The sequence below is a fragment of the Copidosoma floridanum genome, unplaced genomic scaffold (genome assembly GCF_036245765.1).
Source record: "Copidosoma floridanum isolate Cflo_tuat_1 unplaced genomic scaffold, Cflo_Japanese_pri ptg000001l, whole genome shotgun sequence".
NCBI classification, from domain to species: domain Eukaryota; kingdom Metazoa; phylum Arthropoda; class Insecta; order Hymenoptera; family Encyrtidae; genus Copidosoma; species Copidosoma floridanum.
Genome location: NW_028321878.1, coordinates 9,896,173 through 9,919,127, shown reverse-complemented (window position 1 = coordinate 9,919,127; position 22,955 = coordinate 9,896,173). Strand labels below are relative to the sequence as shown.

Here is a 22,955-nt window from a genome sequence, read left to right as displayed (position 1 = left end):
CGCAAACGATAGTTAACGATCGTAACAAGCTCGCTAAAATTGGAATATATCATTGGGGCGAGTTCGGCGCTCGTTCGTGTAACCCGTGCTGATGATTAATTTACAATTACTTAAAGCCATACTCGAATGTTGTATAAAAAGTAACAAAAAAATGATGAGAGAGACTCACCTGCATGACCGTGGCGAGGGGAGTCCTCGAGTTGGTCGAGTAGTCGAGGTTATCCCGATGGGCCCAGGAGAGGGGCTCGTACGTGCTGTGGTTCGCCTGAAAAATGGTCCAGTCGTAGCCGGGCAGCGGACCCCAGGCCGTCTCCCCAGCCCTCGTCAGCCGCAGGATCGGCGACGCCGCGTTCAGCTGAGCATCCTGGAGATTCAAATGGAGGGGGGCGATATTTTACAGAAAGAAAGGAAAAATAGGAGAAAAAGCTGAACGAGAAATGAAAAATGGGATGGTTTGGATAGCCAAGGAGAGTTACACTCGCGAGAGGGGACTCGGGCTAACTCGAGTTTGATGGGATTGCAGGGTCTGAAATGCTTTTTCCCCCCCTTCGTCCGGGGGATTTGCCGGAGATGGATGCTGCCGAGGAGGAAATTTGTCGAGTCTCGGTTTCGGGAAAAAATTAATAAAAATGTACCTTGAGCCTGAGGTTCGTGTGAATGAAGAGGGGGAATCCCCGGAGCTGGGCACCGACGAAGCTCTCCTCGACGGGTGGCGTGAAGCCAACGATGCCGACCGAATACTCCCTGCAGTACTTGTCGAGGAGCTCGCGGTTCCACTTGTCCATCTGCAGATACTTGTTCAGGTTCTCGAAGATCAGGACCCCGTAGCGGCCCTTGTCCAGATTCGTGAGAACCGGCAGTGACTTGCCGGCCACCTCGACTTTGTACCTGTAACAACATAAAACGAATCGTTGTCGTGAGTATAACTTTTCCTCCTTTTCACACATCAATGAGTTATTATTATTGCATTCTTTGAGTCGATAAAATACTCTCGGGTGAACTCTTTGTCGAGATAATAAGCTACATCCCGCATGATGGGTACTAAAGCTCGCGTTACTCAATTTCAGCGGGGCACAAAGCAAAAGTAAGTCTGATTACCGTATATATAACCCCTTGCCCTTTTTACTTCACAACAGAGAGAGAGAGAGAGAGAGAGAGAGAGAGAACGTACGGCTATAGGCCAACTCCGCATAAAACTCCCATTCCTCGGCGCCTCGACTCCTTTTGTTTCTCTCTGATGGTCTTTTTATTTTATCGCCTTTCCCGGTATAAGTGCCGAGGCTCTCCTCGCTCGGTAAGGGGTCTTGAAGCCCTGATGGATTCCCGAGCATCCTCCGAGCGCCGTAAAATCTCGCCCACCTCGACTTTCGGGTTTGATGGGGCTAGGGGAAAGAGTAATCGAGCGCGCGAGAACGACGAAACAATTCCGCTTGGGATAAATGACGAGGCTTGCATGGGCGGCTACTTGACTCTTATCGGCGGGTTTTAAAAAGACGCTTTTTTTCCGCGACATTGTAGGTGTGACAATTTCCCCCCTACCGAGTGGTAAAAATGAAAGTTTAGGGGGGAGGGTGCGTCACGACAAGGGGTCAATCTAAAATGTAGATTAGCGGGGCTTCGAGGTCTAGAGGCGTGGAATTTGAGACGCGTTTGTACGAGGGGTGAATTGCGAGGGCGAAGCTCGACCGCAGCAACAGCTATTGTAAAGCTCGGTTACCGCGCCGACTTTAATTAGCTCTTGAGCGGTGGGTAACTGAGCTCTCTCCCTGTCTCCCCTCTTTTGCTTTTCTCAACTGGGAATCGCTGATGAAAGCTTTTGACGATGCTCTTTCTATCGGTGCCCAGTTTCTTTTTTTTTTATTCGCGCACGTGATTCGCAACATTTTTGAGACTTTTTTTCGCGAATCCTTAACAGGATCGCGTCGCAGTGTAAAATGAGTATCGTTTGAGTAGGCATTTATTATTTTTTATGGAGTAAATTGCTCTATCTTCTCTTGTGAAAAACACAGCATTTTTTCATTAATTCAGCCGCACCAATTGCTATCCCTTTTTTTTTTTTTGTTCAAGCAGTCGAAAAACGCACCAGACGCTACGTGAGTTTTTACATGGTCGGGGAGTTTCTGGAGAAAGAGCAACCGTGATTCAATGCGAGGGCACGAGTGCTACTGTAAATAAATAATTACCGCACGAATAATTCCGAGAGCCCGTTCATTAGTATTCTGCTTTTAAAAACAGGAGATGCACGAGATTTTTAAATTTCCCGCGACGACTGGTTGAATGAGCGGAACGACTCTACTGCACTCGCAACGTTTTCCTCTCCATCGTCCGAGTCCACCCACTGCGATTTAATAAAAAACGCTAAAAAATAACCCAGTGGGTACCCGATACCCAACGAAAATCGACTAGCCGACAGACACGTCTCTACAGACCGCGAAACGGTACACTCTGACACACACTGCGTCAACCCCCAATCGCAGCGTTTGCCGTAGCGGAGAGAAGAGCCTCGACAGGCGGGAACAAACTTTCCGCCGCAGCTCAAATATTTCCTCCGGCAATTTCCCCAACAGCGGCTTTTTGCGCTCCATGAAGCTCGTATGGCTAAACGCGCACACACGCAAGTTCGTCTCCCACGTGCGCTCCAAGTGCGACGAAAAATTAAACTGGAATTAGAATCGGGCCAAATCACTCGCAACTCCGAGCCCAACTTTTGAGCGGAGCGCGTTGTTTCGGAGTAAATGTTTTCGCGAGCTGCAGGCTCGGTTCGTCGACCGTAGTTTCTTATACGTCACTCTCGGGAGAATCGATGGATTTTTTTTTTTTTTTAAACGTGACTGTAAAGCGAAATTCAAACTCGTGGTTGAAAACTGAAAACCCGAAATTCGTGAGTCCTGTGTAAAAGTTCGTCGAAGCCCGGTGCTCCACGCCAAACGTCACGAGCAGAAAATCGCCTTGCGATATTAATCCGGACGCTAAAACAATACTTTTATTTTTCACGGGCCCCGAAAAAACAAAAAACGGGCAAAGCCCGTCAAATACTTCGAAAACAGAACGCATCCCCGGTGGTACGAGGCCGTAGTTTGGCGAATTTAAAAAAATAAAAACGAAAAGCGCGATCAGCTTTCATCAATACCCTCGCATCACTGCACTCGCGCGCGTATCCGTCCGTCCATTTCTTTTCATTTTTAATCGAATCGGCGCGCGGCCCTGACAGCTCGACTAAATGAAATTCGCATTCCACGCGTTGTAGCACACGCACACACGTATATATGTTTCCCGTTTTCTTCGCTCTCACTATTTCGTTTCATCGCCCTTTTCCCTCCTCTCGCTGCTCTCTCTTCTTTTTTTTTTTTTTTTTTTTTTTTTTTTTTTTTTTTTTTTTCAAATTTCATTTTATGCATTTCTACGTTTTCCGGACACTTGCACGCGGCCGGGGATGGAAAAAACGCGGAAAAGCTACCGGAGTCACTCGAGCGCCCGAGGGTGGATGGAGTTAATTAAAAATAAAAATCGCGAATCGTAAAAACGGGGTGGAGCGCGGGAAAAGGGCCCTCGTGCGCCCCACCTTCTGTTGACGTTGACGACAAAATAATGAAGTTTTAATGAACGAAACGACGCGAGAAACTATTTTTCTTCTTTTTTTTTCCTCTTTTCGTTAATAATTATTCGCGCGCACGAGTGTTTCGAATACAAATTTTGTTTTAATTTTTCCATTTACTCGTTTTATCGCGCCCCACATGGATTTGGCGACTTTCCAAAAACGACGGGGTGCAATGGTAATCCCAGAACGATCGCTCGTTTCATTTTCCCTCGGAGGAATCAAACCGGCTTTCCGCGCGACGACGCATCGCGATCCTTGGATCACAGGATCCTCGCGCGCCCTCCTTTATTTTTATAGACAGGCGACAAGGAGTGCAGGAGCGAAAAATAAATATAAATTGAATTTTTCCTCTCCGGAGTGGTGTAGGTGCTGCACCGGAGATCACGTTAGCATTGCAAAGTATCGGATGAGCCTGGCGCGCGAGCGAGCTCCTTCTTCTTGAATGTTTCAGTCTCGGCCCTCAGTGGTGCAGGCGCATCCGGCGATGCTTTTGCACCCTCAGTATTTCTACCCATGCTTTTTCTTTTTCGTCCGTGTGCGTGCGCACCTCATTTCTTCCGTCTCTTTTTTTCGCCGGAGCTGTCCCAGGTTCACGTTTCTTTTTCGAGTTAGCCTCGCGTGGAATAATATTATGCGCAACTTCTTTACCCGAGGACGGACGAGGATAACGAGGTGTGCAACGGATACTGTTAATTTTTTTCTGTTGTATTTGTTTATTTAATTACCATCTACTTGACATTGAGGATTTTTCAATTTTGTGTAACATTTTAATATTCTGATAATATTACAAGCACAGGTCAATGTATACGGATTGGTTTTTCATTACCCTTCAGATGAGCTCCCAGAGTAATAAAATTTATTCCTTAGCAAGAGAGATTTTAAATTACCTTTTTTTTTTTTCATATATTATAGTACACAAAAAAAAAGGCAACTCCCGCGAGACATATTATTCTTGAAATTCGGAAATGAAATATCGCCAACCCCCTGAGCATCACGAGAGAAAAAGCGTTTTAATTCCATCAGGAGAGCACTTAAACCGTGCACAATTTATCCTATTTTTTAAATCTTTTTTTTTTTCTTTTCGCCGTCATTGTTGGTTTTATATTTATATCAATTTTCAAAAAAAAAAAAAAAAAAAAAAAAAAAAAAAATCCTCTTTTTTCATACATGTACCCACAATGTACAACGTAATGTACGATAAATAAAGAAAAAAAGGTATGATATATACCTGTATACCTTTTAGACCACGAACAAGACACTTTTCATACGTGGCCTATATGTGGACCCGGTACATAAAGCAGTACAGAGCGAGAAGGGGGCATTATTGAATAAAGCTGCACAATGCACGAGCTAAAAGCACAAAATGACTTGAAAACCATAAAAGTAGGAGGAGGAGCAGATGACGGCGGCAGCGGGCGGTGGTGGCGATGGGGGGGAAAACACGAAATCAGTTTGAGGCAACTATCGTGACAAAGGCCTTTTGTCGAGCTCTCGGGGAACCTTTTGAAATTCGAGGTGAACGAAGGGAAAGGGGAGGGAATGGCAAGTGTGGGCGTATATACGTGGGTGGATGACGTCGCGCGCCGTGCATGGGAGAAAGGGGGATCTAATTTGAAAGGATTCACCGACGACGACGCGGGAGAGCGCACTCCATTGGCCCGGGGGGGAGGGGGTGTATATTACGAAGTAGGTAGACTCAATTTGTAATTACCCACTTGCACGTAAGAAATTTCACCGAATGAGCCGCGTACCCCTCGAGCTGCACGCGGTCCTTTTATTTCCACCGTGACTTCACGTTACAATGAAAAACAAGTTTCAACAGACAGAGCGTCCACGCAAAGATCGATCTCGCCGTCCCGGGATAGAGAGCGAGAGATGGGAGCGCATCGCGTCACGCCCAACGTAGCCTAATAATTCTCCTGCGCTCCGGGAATGCAATTTCAAACATCAGCCCACTTGCCGCACTTTATTCGCCTTCTCCCTGTATAGCTTTTCTCCCCGCCGTCGTTGCAGCGACGGTAGCAGGTGACTGGATCGCGTGAAAAGGTGTGCTGCGCTCCCCCCTTCTCTTAAAGGGGGTGAGCAGTGTCGACGGAAGGGGAGGGAGAGGAGTTGCGGTGCCGGAGTATAGGATTCGCGAGTGGCGCTCGATTATTGTCTGCCACGCTACTGGCTCGATCTACTACTGCTACTCGCGCTCCTGTATGTACGCTGTGCGTTTACGTGGGATGCATCCAAGTGGCTCCAAGAGAGGCAAGGGAAACTGCCTCGAATGGCACGTGTTTGTTCGTCTCTGTACGGCACTTGGTTACAAAAGAGGGATGATGGTTAACGCGTTGGGTAGGCAAGTTACGTCTCGAATTGTTGGATTTAAACGAAAAGTTGTTTATGTACTGTACATCAGTGTTTCTTATGCATAAAGTTTAACTACGATATTCATCTTTCGGTGGATAAGAAAAGGAAGGGGTCGAAATAGGTAAATAGGATGTAAAAATGAAAAAAAAGAGCATATCTTTCTTTACAGACATCAGTGGAGGTGAAGGTAAAAAGTACGGATGTGTACGCGTTGAGAAAAAAGGAGGGAGGATCCATCAGACGGCAATTAGAGCTGGTAAAGGAGGTAATAGGGGTGGAATGGCGCGATTAGGTTAATGCAGTGGCAGCATCATCCGAATCAAGTGGGAATGGGATCGCTAATTTAGTTCTATCGCTATCGGTCGATGGTTTATATCGCTGCTGCCGCGCTTGTGACGTAGTCGCGTTGCGTTAATGGGGACCGACCAAGCGCGTGTCACTTGTTGTCCAATGAATTTATCTTTGTGCTAATTCCGTCCGATTCACGACTCGATTATCGGCTTTTATCTCGATACGCTCTTACTTTATGGCGAGAAGGGGGCGAACGATCGATATCGAGGTCCCTTAACCAAGTCGATGCACGCACGCGAGCGACACGTCAGTCTCATATTATACCTACTGGGGCTTCTCACGCAAAAAGGGGAGAGGATTTGACTAATATGCAGAAGAAGAAAAAATGTAAAATGTACGTGGGTGTAAAATATAATACGCCAATCGAGGCCAATGATGGCAAACGGGCGAGGGTGGCTACGATCGATCGTCCCACGACGCGCACCCAGGCAAGACAAACGGGCTTATAAATCCAGAGGCGTGTCGATTTTTTCTCTCTCCTCCTCGTCGTTGGCTCTGTTAATTTTCTCGTCGCGCGAGCGCGCGTGCATGAATTTTTCACCCTCCCCGCGATCATTGGCACACGATCCTTCCGTGGTATCGGGTTTCCTCCTCTCCTTGCATAAACCTTACGGCCAATCCCGTTACGGACGACACTGTACGCGGAGAATCGGCTTTCGCCCTCTTGATCTTTTTCTCCCCTGCATATATACACGCGTCGTGCTCTCGATACAAGCGGTCGGGGAAGTTGATATTTTCTACTCGAGAAATGGGAAAAAAAAAATTTTCAACACTTCAGAGGGATGTTTAAACAATTTCTCGTTTAAATGAGATTTCGTTGCACGGAAATAAACCAAACGACAAAATGAAAACAGCCATCGTCGGACGAGGCGTGATTTTATCTCGCGCGAAATGAAGTGAATGGGGCGTATGTACACTCGGCGAGGAGGCAGGCGAGATGGGACCCGCTAAAGGAGCAATTAAGATTTTAATCGTTTTATTTATAAGATTGCTCCCACGGGCCCCACCCCGATGCCTCCTTGGGCGGAAAGGTCTCGCGAAAACTGCAGCGTTTCTCGCCGTTTCTAATTTTCTTACGCTCTTCGCCGGGAGTTCGTGGAGATTTGAGGATCTCGAGGAAATACAATTTGAATCCGCAAAGTTATTAGGAGTCATCATGGGGCGCTTATTTTTTTCCCCCCCTTCGCACCGCTCGTTATCTCCACTTTAATCTTCGGACTGCGGATAGCGCCATAGTTTCCAGTTATTGTAATTTTCATACGCATTTGCATTTGGCCTCACGGCAAGTGAGTTAGCAAACTTTAATTTATTTTAAACCTACAATGCATTTTATCGATGGTACATTCACACACAGGCAGAGTTTCGCGGCTAAGCGCGATGAATAATTTGTAAAACCGTGGAAAAGAAAAAAGTAAAGCACGAAAATCCCTTTTACTCCCTCCCGAGTGTATACATTATTCGAGCAAATTGATTTCAAAACCACTCTGCTGACGCGAGGTTATTAAATTTTCCGTGCAATAATATGCACTGAAAAGCAAAGCCCTCGCCTATATATACGCGTACTTTTAGGGGGGGGGAATTATTGGAAAAGTCTAACTTCACCTCTGCTGTACGAAATCGTATCGACACTCTGTGACACGCGATCCTTTTTTCCATACACCCACAGTGCACGTCTTATTCAGTTTAATGGAACGACGAGCTCGGCTCCCCCCGTGAAAATAGCCGTTCTATTAAAAAAGCATTCCTCGACGCCGGCTCGATACAAAGCGCGTTACAAACGGACGCGACTGCATTTTTAAAACACCGATAACTACATTTTCCGGGACGAAGAGCACCCTGAAAGCGGCGAAAAATCGAATCTCCTCTCGCATCTTTACGAATCGGCCGCGTTAAATCCAGCAATAAGTACGAAATCGCTCCCACTCCCCCCAAGCCTTCCCTGTAAATCCAATAACGAGCTTTCACGCTCAAAGAGCCCTTCTCCTTCGATTCCATCATCGAGAGGGAAAAAAGGACGAAAGAAAATAAAAGAAACACAAGAGTCTTGTTAGCCGCTTGGAGTAGTCATGGATGCCCAGGTACAGGCAGACTGCCAGTAGAAACAGCCATCTACGGTCAGACGCGCCCTCGCCACCCGCATGTATGTACGTATACGTAGTGCCGGGTTGGAAAAGAGATGCCGAAGGTGTCCGGGCGAATCCAGACGAGGTGAGCGAAGCCTCGCCGGTTCTCCTTTCAACCGGTGTACTTTATGGACTGCCGGGCGGAATAATTCATGAGGCGCACAAAAAAAGACAGACAGAGATGCCGGTCGTCCCTCCCTCGTCGTTTCTTTTATTTTCATTCGTCCGGTCCTTTTTTGCACGGGACGCAATAATTTTCGTCCTAATGGACGTCAGAGTTTCTTTGTTTTTTTTTTTTGTTTGATGGAGCGGGGAGGGGAAAATCTTTATAGACACCCCAGCTAATACGGTGGTAGTGTCGGATTCACCCGGTGTGCTAACCGACTAAAAACTAACCTCCCCGCATGGGACAGGTCCGTGAGGACCACTCCCCTAGAAGACAAAAGGGCATAAGAGAAGAAGGAAGAAGCAAAATAATGGAGAAATTCGGAGGCCAGCTCGCTCTCAGAGGGATGAGAGGGGGAGCACTTACGCATCTGGGCGAAGCAAAAAAAAGATGCTCGGCAAAAGATGTTGAAACCATGACTTATTTTGTTGATTTACTCTCAGGTGGCACGATAAGCATTACACCTGACGAGGAGCTCATGTAACAGTATTTGGGACGTATGGAAATAACCACAGAGGTACCCACGTAAAAGTGACAACAGAGCCCCCGCTGAACCCGAGCCCTCCAAGACACAAGGCAAGCGCTCTACCACTTTAGGCGCTGTGAGCTCAGCCAAAAGAGAGTATGTGAAGCATAATAAAAAAAAAAATCATCGGCTGGTACGAAATACTTAGAAGCGCTCGAAATAAATTGTCCTTACAACGTCCAAGTCAATGAGCTCAAACGTATCGTTTAACCAATCGCAACATCAAAAGCGGAAAAATAAATTTTTAAAGCCAGAAACAATTGGCTCTGATGAAAATTCAGAGGACGGAGTGTATCCGAAAATTCGACCATCGATCGCTCGCACGATTCTTTCGAAAACACGTATATCTATACGGACTGTTGGCAAAGTTTGTGGGGCAAACGCCAGGGAGTCTCGGTCGAACTTTATCGCAAACTTTTGGCCCTCAAGGGCAAAACTTGCGGTGCTGGTTTTGCGAAACAACAGACCGAAGAAACAGAGAGACGCGAGTTGGATACCAAAAAATCACGACCACGTAGATCAGTCCCTCTCGTTTCAAGTGATACGTATGCACTGCGCAGAGACTCGCGGATCGGGTGGAAAAATACATCGACATCAACTGTGATATTCCAGCGTTACCTGCTAGTAAAGCCGCTAGTAAACGCCTGCTTTCAGGCGGTTATTGAGGGATGATTAACGCGACATGGTAACTTTACGGCCAGGGATGCGTTGAATGTACACGCGGAGAGGAGAGCGCACGTCCAAGTAGACGAGGATCAAATCACTTGTCAAACGCGAACCGAACAACAGAGGGGGAGGGAGGGAGATGAGCACGAAGATGATGCGCAGTTTCGCGTTGGGTGAACCGTTGCTCTGACAATTAAGCCCCGGGAGCCCCGAGGGCTTTGTATCAACTGTTGACAAATCCGTATGTTTTTCTGATTCCGATAAAAGTCCAAAGGAGCTTATACCTTGTCAAAGTATGAAGGAAGGGGGAAAAGAAGACGGGAACCCCGTCTCTGATGTGATATCTCTCTCTTTCTCTTTGCTGCCGTCCCTGTCCTTTGCTGGCTGAGTGCGCGCGAGGGTCCTTTTTTCCCCCTCAAGTTAAAGTTGGCTTTTCCAGCCGGGGCACCCCTGTACCTACCTCTGCTCTCGGGGAAAAGCGTCCGGAGAGAGAAAGACGAAGAAAAATGGTTACGTGTTTTGATTTTCGAAAGGCGCTTGGATCGGCAAAATCTTTCCAGTCGAGCGCACGGGCGTGTCCCGTTGGACGGTAAACTCTCGGGGGCTGTACTGTGCATCCGCGTGGTTTTACGAAATGGTTCGACGGAGGATGCAGGGGGTTTGCTTTGAAATTTATTTTTTCGGGAGACGGATGAAAGATTGATCTTGCGATTGAATGGAAGGGACCAAGTTGTTGGAGAGTTGGATTCAATATTGTTTGCAATATGACATGGTTTCGCCTCAAGTTATGCAGTTTATTTCCTCACCCCCTTTTTTGCGTCTCTTTATAGTTTTGCATTCAGTTTACGAAAGGAGTAAATGAACATTTCGCGTATTTATATATGAAAGAAAAAAAAGAGAAAAACATTTCAGGCCACTCAACAAAGAAAAGCTCATGCCTGTCGCGCAGCAGCTCATTTTTCTCCATTCAACCTTCCACGTGCAACGGGAGGAAGAGCAAAGAGTATAGGGTGGTTGCAGCGGCAGAGTAGTTTCGCGTCAAAGAGCACAACACGGCAGGGAGAAAAGAAAAGAATAAAAGAGCAAGAATGAACAAAAAAAAAAAAAGAAAGAAAGATACGAGTCCTTGTGATGCGGGGATGCGTTGTTATCACCCTCAGTTCCCGCGAAATCTATGTTTCCTTTTTCTTTCGGTAGTACCGAAAACTGCTGCGTCAGTTTCAACCTTAGCCTCCTTTACCACCACAACATACGCGATACGGCGAAAGACGACCTCGAGGGAAACGAGAGCGAGGTCGTCGAATTTCCTTGTTTCTCCTTTTTCCCGTTTTTCCTCTCTCTGTTTCTCTCCACTGACAGCTTCACGTGAAAGAAGAAAATGTGTTTATCCACAATGCGTGAAATACGTGACAAGAATGATAACATAATTACCAGCACTTTCTCACATTAGTGATGGTAATTATAGTAACTTTCTTAGTAAACTGTATTTTTCTAGAAAGATTGACACGAAAAGACTGTACGTAGATGGATGTAATAGACTTGAGAGAGAAAAAAAGAAACCAATGAAATAAATGTATCAATGAAGCATCGGTTTATGTATAAAACATTCGCATCTGAATTACACATTTCTCGTGAACTACTCCTTTACTCACGAGCCATACGAGTTAAGGAATATTCCTTGCTCGGTGCAGTGATTGTTACCCGCCGTCCACGATAGTTAACGCGCTCGAGCGATCCATTGGCCACATGAGAAGATTGAAAAGAATCGAGTGTTCAATTTGACGATTCGCGAGAGAGAGAGAGAGAGAGAGAGAGTCGAGAGGAAGGGAGCGGAAAGGCTTCACGCGCGCCTGACATTTAAAATGCACGAGCTGCGACAAACAACAAACTATACGTGTACTGTACATGTGTGTATAAGAGAGTACGTAGCCCCCGTGAGTTTGTATTGCTGCATAGCAAGTCGACGACGACAGCCGAGTCAATTCTCGGCGTTGGCTGTCCAATTTATTGACGCTTGAATTTTTTAAAGCCAGCCCAACTGCACGGCCGGCTGGTATGCGCTTTCGAACTTTTTTTTTTTTTTTTTTTTTCTTTTCGCAACTGATGAAATGAAGTCAGCAACTACAATAATTGTTTTTTTCCTTTATTAAAAAGAGAAGCTTTTTTTTCTACCACGTTGACGCAACAAAATTTTTCTCCTTCAGCTCGCATCAATCCCGGGGAAGGAAAAATCCTCCAAAGCCGAACAAAAGATCGCGCGAGTCGACGTCTCGTATAAATTTCACTTCGAGACAGTGTAGCAGCTACAGAGCCATGAGCTCACCGTACGCTCGCTCTTCCGGAGCTCCAAAAGTACCCGTACATGCAGAGCAGAATTAAATATTTAAATGCACAAGGAACGGGAGAATTTACTTTGAATGAAATTTGAGCGACTCTCGTCAAGAGTTACTTACGTGAAATTCGATTACACGAGTAAGTACGTACTGGCACTTGACAGCAACAATAAAACGTACGAGTCGGCGAAACTGTACACATAGCTCCAGCTGAGAAATGCGCTGGTGGCAAATACCTTCGATACATATACATGAAAATTTGTTTGGAATGTTTCAGATATTTTTCTCCGACGCAGCAACGATCGAATGCTGCAGGGGAGCTTTTATTCTTTTAATATAAAATTCCCGCGCAAAGTAGAGAGTTTATTATTCGGCGACGTCGAGGCTCTCCTCGCAACTTCCCTCGGCAAATGTATTCGCGAGCTGGGGGCGCACGAGAAACTTACGTCGCTCTCGGCGGCCTATACGTACACGAGAGAATAGTTTATTGGCAGGCGCTCGCGAGCAAAGTTGCAATTGAACTCGAAGAAATTCCATTTTCCGCTAAAGTCTCCCTATGTGTGTGTGCCTACAGCGTCGTGGCAGCTATAAACATGGCGCGCGCGATGCATTTTGTTTACGAAATTTTTCGAATGCCTCCGACTCCCCGGAGCGGATCGATGAAAAATTCATGATCTCTTCCCTTCCCTTCGCTGTGAATTTTTTTTTTTTTTTTTCCCCGTCTAATTTCAAAATACACGACTCGAGTCCAATTCCCGATTCATCGGACTGAAATTATATCGACGGGAGGAGCCCGATTGCCCCTCAAAATGTGCATAATTTACGTACGAGTGATCGATTTTTTTCTACAGAAAACACCAATATCCCGGAAAAAGCCTCCCCGCAGGTGGTGCGCACACACCGTTCGACCGTGAAACGGTGGTATAGGTGCACAGGCGCCGCGCGACAGAGGCATAATTGAGCGTATGACCAAATTATTGGAGAGAAAATCGCTCGGCACTATATAGGCACTCGTCGCCGTCTCTCGCGAAATTCGAATTCCCAAATGCCGCGGTATACGTAACCCCCTGCCTTTGATCGATCGCGCGCGCGCCGTAATTTGCATGCATATGTGTAAGCCAGCTGTGGTTTTTCGCTCGTCCGTCGTCTCTCTCGTTTTTTTTTCCAGCTTCGGATTTTTCAATCATTTTTACGCTGACGCCTGGCAAAAGGGCCTCTAGCTCTTTTTAACTCGAGTTGCCCCACACTGCCACTCGCGTTTCATAAGAATCAAATTTTTTTTTTTTTCATTTTTCACTCGACCAAACTGAGCTTTCGTTTAGAGAATTTGTCGGTATATCAAATTAAACGACTCGAAAGTGCACGAGTGGTTTTTTTTTGCCTTTTTCATTGGGTCTCTGCTAATTCTCCAGCTCCCTCGAGTCGACGAACGAACGCCAACTATTTCCCCGATCGAAAAAACCAAAGGGGAATCGGGAGCCGAATGAAATTTCGACGTATCGTCCTATGAAACGAATCGAATGAACATAGCTTCGCCGGCCCGTCCCCAATAAATAACAATCCCAACTATTTTCCAGCGCATCCAATATCGCTCCAAAAGCGAGGGAACTTGATTTTTCGCCTGAACAAGTTTTGCCTTTTCGGGTTCACCCTTTGACGTGCCAAAATCACGTGTAGGTATTTTCTACGAGTCACGAGTGGACGGCACGAGGTACGGGTGAAATTTTCCATTTCAAGATTGTTATAAAAAAAACTTTGTAAAGCCTTGCTCACACATCAGCAGTTCTGGAGAGAAAAAAAAAATGTACAAATAAACGCTTGACCGTTCGCATTGACACAAATAAAAAGAAGAAAAGAAAAAATCAAGCCAGGCGACAATAGCCCGTGCCATCGTCGCCGTTCGCAAAATTTCGGTCGTAGAAACATCAGATATACCGTAGGTATGTATTCCTCAATGGGCATGGCTAGCTGAGCCAGAAAATAACAACAGCGAAGGAGAGGAAGAAGTGGAGACTGAAATTTACATCGTCCGTCTCTCTTTCTTCTCGTTCTTCTTGTCCTCGCGCCAAAAATTTGTGGAAAGCCTTTCGTGCATATATAATGTCCCTATCGAGTGAAATGTAGAAGAATCGCAACCGGAGGGGGCTTTGCTCTTCGCGACGATGGTTCTAAAGAATGGACGAGTACGAGCGAGTTCCGCTTTTTGCATGGCATTGTTTGCTGTTTTAAAGTTTTAAAACAAAAGTACCGCATATATATGGGGAAATGTGTTTGATTTCCCCAAGTGATTTGTGGACGGGAGTATGTTTTATATACATATATATGCAAACCAAGTAACTACAAATTCTTGACTCAATGACACGTAAGAAGAAGAGAAGAAAAAATAAAAAAACCTACTTGACTCAAGTGATTCTCGGCACGGACTGTTTGTTGAACTTTCACATGTACGGTGAATAAATAAACTCCTACGTCCCAATAAGGTATCGTCCAAATTATTTATACCACCCGTCGTACACACTGCCACCTTCCCACTTCTTTCCAACGTAAAAATCGATAACAAATAAAACAACAACGGGAAAAAAAAAAAAATTCATTTCTCTTGATTAATAGCTTGCATCAAAAGCTGTTGTCCTATCCCCTCGTACATCAACGATTTAAAACGTGCTCCGTAGCCTACGTGCACACACAAACGCACTCGATCCATCCTTCGGAAAGTAAAAGAAAGATACAGCAGCCAGAGACCGAATCAAAAAGGATAATCTCTATTTTTCTTTGGTATCAACGACAGGCGAACCCCCGGTGGATCCATTCGTTTTCACGGACGCCCGTGTGTCCATACGCATCTGCGCGTTCATTTACAGATGGCTCATGTCGCGCTCGACGAATGGACGCAAACGTGCGTGCGACGACGACACGGGCCATGGAACAGAAACGCGTGGACGAGCATCAGAGAGAGAAAAAAGAGGGATGGACTGCAGGACGAAAGGGAGGGGGATAAAAAAAGTTTACCTACTACGCGGCGCAGGTACACGAATATATACACGCAGGAAGACGGTAGACGCTTACGTGCACGTATCTACATATGTATACACTGTACAACTGACACCAAGCGGAGCGTCCCGTTTTATTTTCGCTTCACGTGCGCGAAACACACCCGCGTACGTATATAAATATGAAGTCTGGCTTCTCCGCGGCTTTCTGCTCCTTGTGTGCTGTTGCATCAGCCCGAGAGCGCTTTTGCACACAGTTCTGTTTTCCCCGTGGGCGCGCCAGAGCCGAAATAAATCCACACCGTGTATCCGCGCAACACATACCAAGTGCATTCCTACACGTACGTAAGTATGCGTGCGCACGTCGCGAATCACGAGACGAGGACGACGGAGCAAGCATTTTTTTTTTTTCCAAGGGTAAGTTGAAGGATGCGTATTTTTCCTCTTTTTCTCGGCTTAATATAATCCCACCTGCTCTTCTTTCCGTGTACGAGGAGGCCCGATTTGCATTAGCGTTTGGATTCGTTATTATTTGCTCGGCTTCCTTCCCCTTCCGTGTCCCTCCCTCTTTCGCTCTTTGCGTGGGGTGTCTGCAGTCATTGTTTTTTTTTCCTCCCTCTCTTTGATAGTGTAATCCCTTTGCGCAGTGCACTTTGGATTTTAGTACGGACACACGTCCCGTGTCCCGTTTGACATGTGCTTGATGGATAAGCTTATTCCCTAAAGTACTTTTCATCGTAATTTACAAGTATTTTTTTTTCTTTTTTTAATAAAACCAAACCCACCCCCAAAAAAAACATGAGCGTGGATTTGATATCCGTGAGCGCAGGCTTTTAATAAAAGCACGCGCGAGTGGCTCGGTACTTTTATCCATCCTTTCTGTTTATCATCGCCGTTTTCTCTTTCTTTTCCCTCTAAATATCCCAGTGACTCCATGTCATAATACAGATGTATACTCATCTCCCACTTGAAACTAGCATCAGTGGCAAAATCAAAAATTCGCGTCGCGACCGCCGCGAGGAATATGTTTCTACGCGCGTGGCACTCGTATCCGGAGAGCCCTCAAAGGACATACATGTATACGTGCAGCTACTATACCCTTTTTTTTCTGTTTGCATACGCGCGAAACTTTTTGGATCTCGACTACGGACTTTTGGCGGTAAGACCGTCTGCAGAGTCCTTTCACCCCACGGGACGCGGTTCTAATGGTACAGGCGGCATGCATGCAGTGGTAACCTACAGCAGGTCTACGCCAATGCGGCAGTGATTCGAAAGAGAAGATGGAGGAGGAGGAGGAGGAGGGATGGAAAATTGGCCTTTGATTTATTAATTCATTGATGCTAGCGAGGGAATCGTTATACCGGGACTCACGGTCATACTGACGCACTGAAAAACACGAGGAAGCGCGTAATAACAAGCACAACTAGTCGTTGCTCTGGCAAATATTACGGAATTCTCGGTAGCTTTTCGAGGGGAGCTTCATTTTGATGTGAACTAATACACGCATGGTGTTGCTGTTGTTTTTGTGTACGAGAGGACTTATATGCATCCTCGCCGACGCGAAACCGAAATGAAACAGATTAAAGCGAATAATCGACGATGCTGCCAGGCGCTCAAATACTTTCAAGGGCCGGAGTCCGTCGGTTTTCTTTTTACTCATTCATGATATGTTTTGTTTGTTTTTCCTGTTAACATTAAAAAAACACTGAACTGCGCAGTCTAAAGACATACGAGATCAAATTTGAAATTGTTCGCATGCGCCTTTTGATGGGGAAGCTATACCCTTTAAATTTATTTGAAAATTCCTACAATTTCGTTAGCCAAAAGTTGTGCAAGAAGTGGGCATGTATTCGTGTTGTTCCACTTTCGACACTACTTTTGCTGTAAATTGGGATTCTGTAATGCTTCCTCTATACCCTCGAAATTTCCGAACATCGGACCAACAATCCACGGACCCGAAAAGTCCTCGCTGACAAACAGCAGCATCATCGCACCCTCCCACCGTTACTCGTGATTCAAGCGCTAAAAGCAATCCAGTGCACGTCAATGGACGAAAGGGGGTATAAGGGGGCGGTGGTGTTACATCCCCGCATAATTAGGCAAAAAGCGCCGCAAGGCTTCAACTCCTCCACCCTCGAACTGTGCCAATCCCACACACTGCCACAGTCGGTTCGTTCGGGGCGCCAGAATTTATTTGGGTCGCAGCCTGATTATCCTCCCCCCCTCCCTACTTCCTTCTCGCGCGGATGAATACGCCTCGGGCTCGTTCCCTCCTTTTTCTCCTCTTTAACGGCTTCCCAGTTGTTGGTATAAAGCTCGCGCCCGTGGCTTTTAGCGTCGAGAAGAAACGGCAGAGGCTTCAGCAAATTGCCGGAGTTCCGAGCCTTTTGTCACACCCGGGGGGTCTTTTTGCGCTCCTTTCCCCCTCCCTTTTTTTTCCTCTCTTTTTCCAACCCTTTCGCTCCCTTGGCGTAGGTGTGGGTGCGTCATTGTTCCGGTTTCCTATTTGCCATTGACGGGTAAATGCGAACGGACTTTGGGACATTGGGGTTGCGGGGCTGCCGGACGAACCGATCAGGGGTTCCAAGTGGAGTTACAAGCGATTGCGCGGGACTAACGTTCAGTATCGGCGCGATGTCGATTTCCCGGCAATAAATACGAAAATTTATGCCCCTCTCCCTCCCGGAAAAAAACTTTATCAATGGAGTCCCGTGCCCCGGAGAATCATAGCGCTGCTCAAAAAGGCCGATTACACGCCTGGGATCCCTGTAAATTTTGCCCGGTCGAGCGAAACCGCGATTAATAAGGAAAAAAAAGTGGGGGCTAGGGGAGGAGTATAAATCGAAGCACCGGTGTATAAATAGAGCAAAGCGCTTTTCATATTCCGAGGGAGGAAGGGGGTGGGGGTGGTGGAGTATAAAACTCGCCGGCGTGTGGGGGTGTATTGGGCCACGGTTCCGTTCCCATTGACAACGCGATATCCAACTTTCTCGAGGAACGGATGGAGAAGGGGGAGCGAATAAAAAGGAGCCTGAGGGTGCAGCGGAGGGTGAAATCGCGAAATAATCACGCTTTTCCTTCTCGTTACGCCACGGGGCGCGAGACGGCGAGAAAAGATGCCCCGGAAATCGCGGAGGGAGAAGAAGACGCAGTGGGCTCTAATGAACGCTCCCTTTCGTTTTCTCGATCTGCTGCTCTCGAATCACCGTCCTTGTGCGATCGATGAATATTATTGACGCGCCCACGGCGTATACCTGTACAGTATCATTGTCCTTTTTTTCCTATACAAGATGTGCTCGTTCGAATGCTCCCTCCTCCTTCTGATGTGGAGGAAAACGCAATTATCTTGACTGGGGAATAACATTCAGCGAAACGAGAAAAATGACGTATCGGTACGGTTAAAAAAATAAAAAAATGGAGGAAAAAAAAAATTTGAGCAGTCACGAAGACAAAATGACCGGCAGTGGCTGTCGGAATTTTGGACTCGTACGCGTATGCGTATCTGCACGAGACGAAGGGAAAGCTTCAGCAAACAGAGAAAGGGAGAGAGAGAGTAGGTGCGCAACAGCCCGGGACGGGAAACGAGCTATAAATATTTAACTGCCGTAGCGTAGGCTGGGCCCGCGAAATGAGAAAACTCGCGCTCACAAAGCCGATACTGCACGTGCACGTGCATGTACGTACAACCTCGCGTACAACAAGATGGAAAACGGCAGGCACGGACGCGAGGAGGTAAAGGTATCGATCACCTTTCTCATTTGGTAAACTTCTTCTTCTACTTTGCGGGAGAAAGGAGCGAGATAAATACGTGTACGTTGTCAAGGTGGGGGCCGCATTTATAAACGCTACAGACAGCCGGCCACCTGTGCCCCGCACTCATTCAGCTCGACCTGGCGCGCGTCCAAGCCCGGCTACTACTATTACCGCGCTCTCTTTTGAAAAATCGGATCCCCCCACTCCCTCCCTGCTGCTCCTTGTCTTTTTTTTTATTTTTTATTTTCCTTTTCCTTCTCTTCGCAGCAGCGGGGCATCAACCCTCGGGGAAATTTTTTCCTTTTCCCTCTCTGCCTCGGAGGCGGGAGGGGCGCACCCGTACAACCCTACATCCTCGTTAATCATTTTGGTTCTTTTATTTGCCGGCCCGTTTAGTTCTCCGTCCTTTTTGTCCCCACACGAGCACGCGTACAGGATTTCAACGTCCAGATTTTTCCGCGGTCGATCCTGCACGGCCGAGCTTTTTCATCCCTGCTTTAGCGTACAATCGCTCGACAGAGACGTCACCTCGCGCGTCATCGCTGCTGAGTAAATATTTATCCACTTTGACGGCCCAGTAGCGAGAAAAAGAACAAGCAAGCCCCAAAGTGACCATGACCAGAAGTTCCGACATGGGAAACCCAACGGGAGCTCTCCGCCTCCCCTTTCGCCGGAGACACAGGGTGCGGCAGTGGCGGAGGATGGCACTTGTACCCTTCATGCGTCAAGGGAGTCGGGAGGGCTTCTCTTCTACCGCGCAGTTTACACTATGAACCACCAGAAGGGTCTCCTCAAAGTCCATCGCGTACCCAGTACGTAGCGCGTCCGATAAAGACACGATGGTCGGCTCCACCTCCTTGTACACGCAGAGTATCTTCCCGTGTAGTTATGAGGACGGCTCGGTCTCCGGTATCGGATCAATTGCACGAGTTTCCGATCATTTGTCTGTTAGTATACAGGTAGACGCGCTCCTCTCTCTCTCTTTCTCTCCGTCCCTATTGTAGCCCAGGGTATCAGTATACCGAGAGCTGACAATGGTGATGATTACGACTACGATGATGAGGAGGGGGAGGAGATGAGGTTTTGTCCATGTGTAACAGGTTCAATGAAGGGGTGTACACAGATACGGCAGCCAAACTAGTGGCAGAGATGGGTAGGTGTAGGTTGGTAACGGGTACGGGCTCAAAGGAGGGCTTGGCGTTGTTGCCCTAGCCACAAGTCACGTATACACCTCGTGCGGCTTTCGCTCTGCTCTTACGGTACAGCCTCGAGGGGGTGGGGATATAGTATCCACTGCGTGAGCGTATAGCACTGGATAGCCCACCTCCCCCCCCCCGCCTGTTAACCCTGTGTATTCGCGCGGGATAGTCAACGAGATAATGAGAAACGGGGCTGATGGCTACACACAGCCACTCGTTTCGCTACATTCGAACAATAGAGCTTTGCGGTGGGAGTTTTTTTATTTTTTTTATTTTTATGTTAAAAATAATTGGTGAAAAATGTTGAGCAGAGAGAGCAAGGTGCATTACAATAGCGCGCATTAAAACGCAAATGCGCATTGTTCGCTCATTGAAAGTATACGGGGGGGGTGGGGGGCTATCGTTTGCAAGTTAAATTGCGTCGCAATCGATGCGTAAAATCCACGAGGCCCAGACAACGTTCGCAACGCGTCCACGCAACCAGATACCGAAAAAAATCCTCCCCCAATATAACCACTGGGCCTCATTTCACGTGAAGCCCGGGCAGGTGCAGCGAATAAACACGGGGGGCGCTCGTTCGAATCATTCCACCCCCCCCCCCCGAGGAGTCCCCGGCCGAAGGGAAAAAGAAAAAGACCCGACCGCAAGCTCTTCCCACGTACAACTCGGATTTCCGTTCGAAATAAATATGTAGCCGCTCGACCGGCGTTTCCGAAGCTTCCCCCTCCTCCCCCCCCCATCCGCCAAAGTCTCGTGGTTGCGACGCTCCCTCGGCTTTTTTTCTTTCTCCTCTTCTCTTTTCCTCGCCAGTTCGACTCGTTGGCCAAGCTGTGTGTAGCTGCACGCGCTATAAAGTAGGACGAGGGACGGGCAAAAGGAAGCACCGGAAGAGCTGCCGCGAGGAGGGGGGGGGAGCTCGATACGGAAAAAACGAAGGGAAGGATGCAAGAGGGGGAATTTTCGCGTGGAAAATTCAAGGGGTCTCCCGATACTTGGCTTTCTGCACCGCACGGGGAGAAAGGGAGGGCGATCGACGGTGGGGGGGGGGGAAGTTAAGTATGCGTGAAATTTCCTGCGCGCACATTGTCCGCCCGCGAGTTATCGAAGCTGCGCTCGTGAAATATGCAACTCTCGGCTTGGCTCGTTAATTATGCCCAAGTGTGCTTATGTGTGCGTGTGTACGCGCGACGTGAGTCGGGAATTTTTTTTGTTCACGGTCCGACGCCAAACTGATCGAGTTGAAACGCTTTGCAAAATACGCCCGCACCTGGTGAAAAAAAAAAAAAAAAAAAAAAAAAAAAAAAACCTCTAGGAGAGGGGACCACAGGGTAATTAAATTTCCCCAGCTAAAAGCACCACCCGATTCGTACGATCGCGCCCCTGCTCGGAGGGCTCCGGTAACCAAATAGCCGCGGCGAATAATCCGAGGGCATCGATTCGACCTCCAGAAGTTCAGGGTGGGGTTGCGAAATTTCCGCGTAATAAGATCAGCAGCCGTATATGCCCGAGTGCCTGCATGGCAAAGTGCACTCGCCAGTGGCTTTTAACGAAGCAGCCCTCGCAGGGGTGTAATGCCGCGTGTACGACTGGACCGCGCGGGCTCGTTCCGCGGTTTGGGGCCGGAACCACCGATCGATTATGAAATTGCGCCGGACGCGGAATCCATACTCGTTGTCGCACACGCGAGGGGGAGCCCTCAATATAAGCGGACACGCGCGCCCAAAGTGCGATGGTAATGACGGCGGCGATGATTATAATGGCACCGTAAAAGAGAGAGAGATAGCGGGGAATGCAGAGTGGCGGTGGGTGTATCGATGCGGATCGCGAGTGCGAGAGAGCTTCGTGCTACTCGTTCACACGGGGTACAAGGGTGCAGGTATCGGCCTCGTGATTACTCTAAAAATGTCACCGCCGACTGCAAAGCCGGTATTACATTTGATCGAGTTATATTCACGCGTCGACGATGTATAAATCTCTCTACAGTACGTCCGTCACTCGATATCAATCGAAAACGTGAATCCCATTTGACGACGTTCATTGCAGTAATACATCCACGTGATTAATGTACCTCGGTAAGTCGGGGGTGAAAGTAGTGGCGGAAGCGGAGGAGGATAATTGACCCGAAAAAGTTGGACCAGCGCGCCGGGTCGCGATTTTATGGAGTATGAAAAGAGCTTTTAATTTCGACATAATTTCCCGTCCAGCCGCTAATGCACTCATCTGCTCGTTCGCTCGCGCGAGCATGTTCCGGTCCTTGCGAAAACACGCGGCGTCTCTCTCTCTCTTGACTTGAAGAATGAACTTATCTCTTTTCTGTCTCTTGAGCTTCCGCTCCTTTACTCGTGGAGTTACGCGGAGCTGAGAATTTCGGGACTTTTTTGAAACTTGGATGGATATTTTGGGAAAGCAGCTTTGCCCGACTCTATTTTTGGTTTGCCAAAACTTGTGTTCTACAATTACTTTATCGGATCATTTTGAACGAAAAAGCAAACAACTACACGGAAAAAAGGGCTCCTTCAGATGAGTTTTTACGATGGCAACCTTTTCCTGCGAGACCCCTTCGTATGAACACACGAGCAACAGATACATCCTTTTCCGCCATTGCTCCGTAAACCAAGTAATAATAATAACAACCTCGCCCTCTTCATCTAATCCGAACGTGCGCACAATAGCCGACATGTATGTGTATTGTCCACACGAGCGGCTTCTATCTAGGGAATGTTGGCAGCAGCAGGGCGAAACATTATAACATCATTATTATTTGAGCATAACGTGCAGCCACGTGGACTTGTATAGTTGGGGGAGGGTTAACTTAAAAAAAAGTTTTTTGTTCTTGCTCAGATAAAGTTTTTTTAAAGTTTTCTCTTAAGACAGCTTATGAAATAAACAATATAT

The 22,955-nt window shown here is 47.3% G+C and overlaps 1 protein-coding gene across 2 annotated transcripts in view; it reads right to left on the bottom strand.

Moving 5' to 3' along the window:
- The window catches only part of sfl (N-deacetylase and N-sulfotransferase sfl), a 148,760-nt gene that overhangs the window by 14,315 nt on the left and 111,490 nt on the right, over positions 1-22,955 (bottom strand). For both annotated transcript variants that reach the window (XM_089598724.1, XM_014364510.2), the window contains exons 4-5: positions 636-888; positions 170-364 (exon numbers count right to left, since the gene is read on the bottom strand). In XM_089598724.1, coding sequence (XP_089454850.1) covers positions 170-364; positions 636-888 — 448 coding nt within the window. The remainder of the gene's footprint in view (positions 1-169; positions 365-635; positions 889-22,955) is intronic.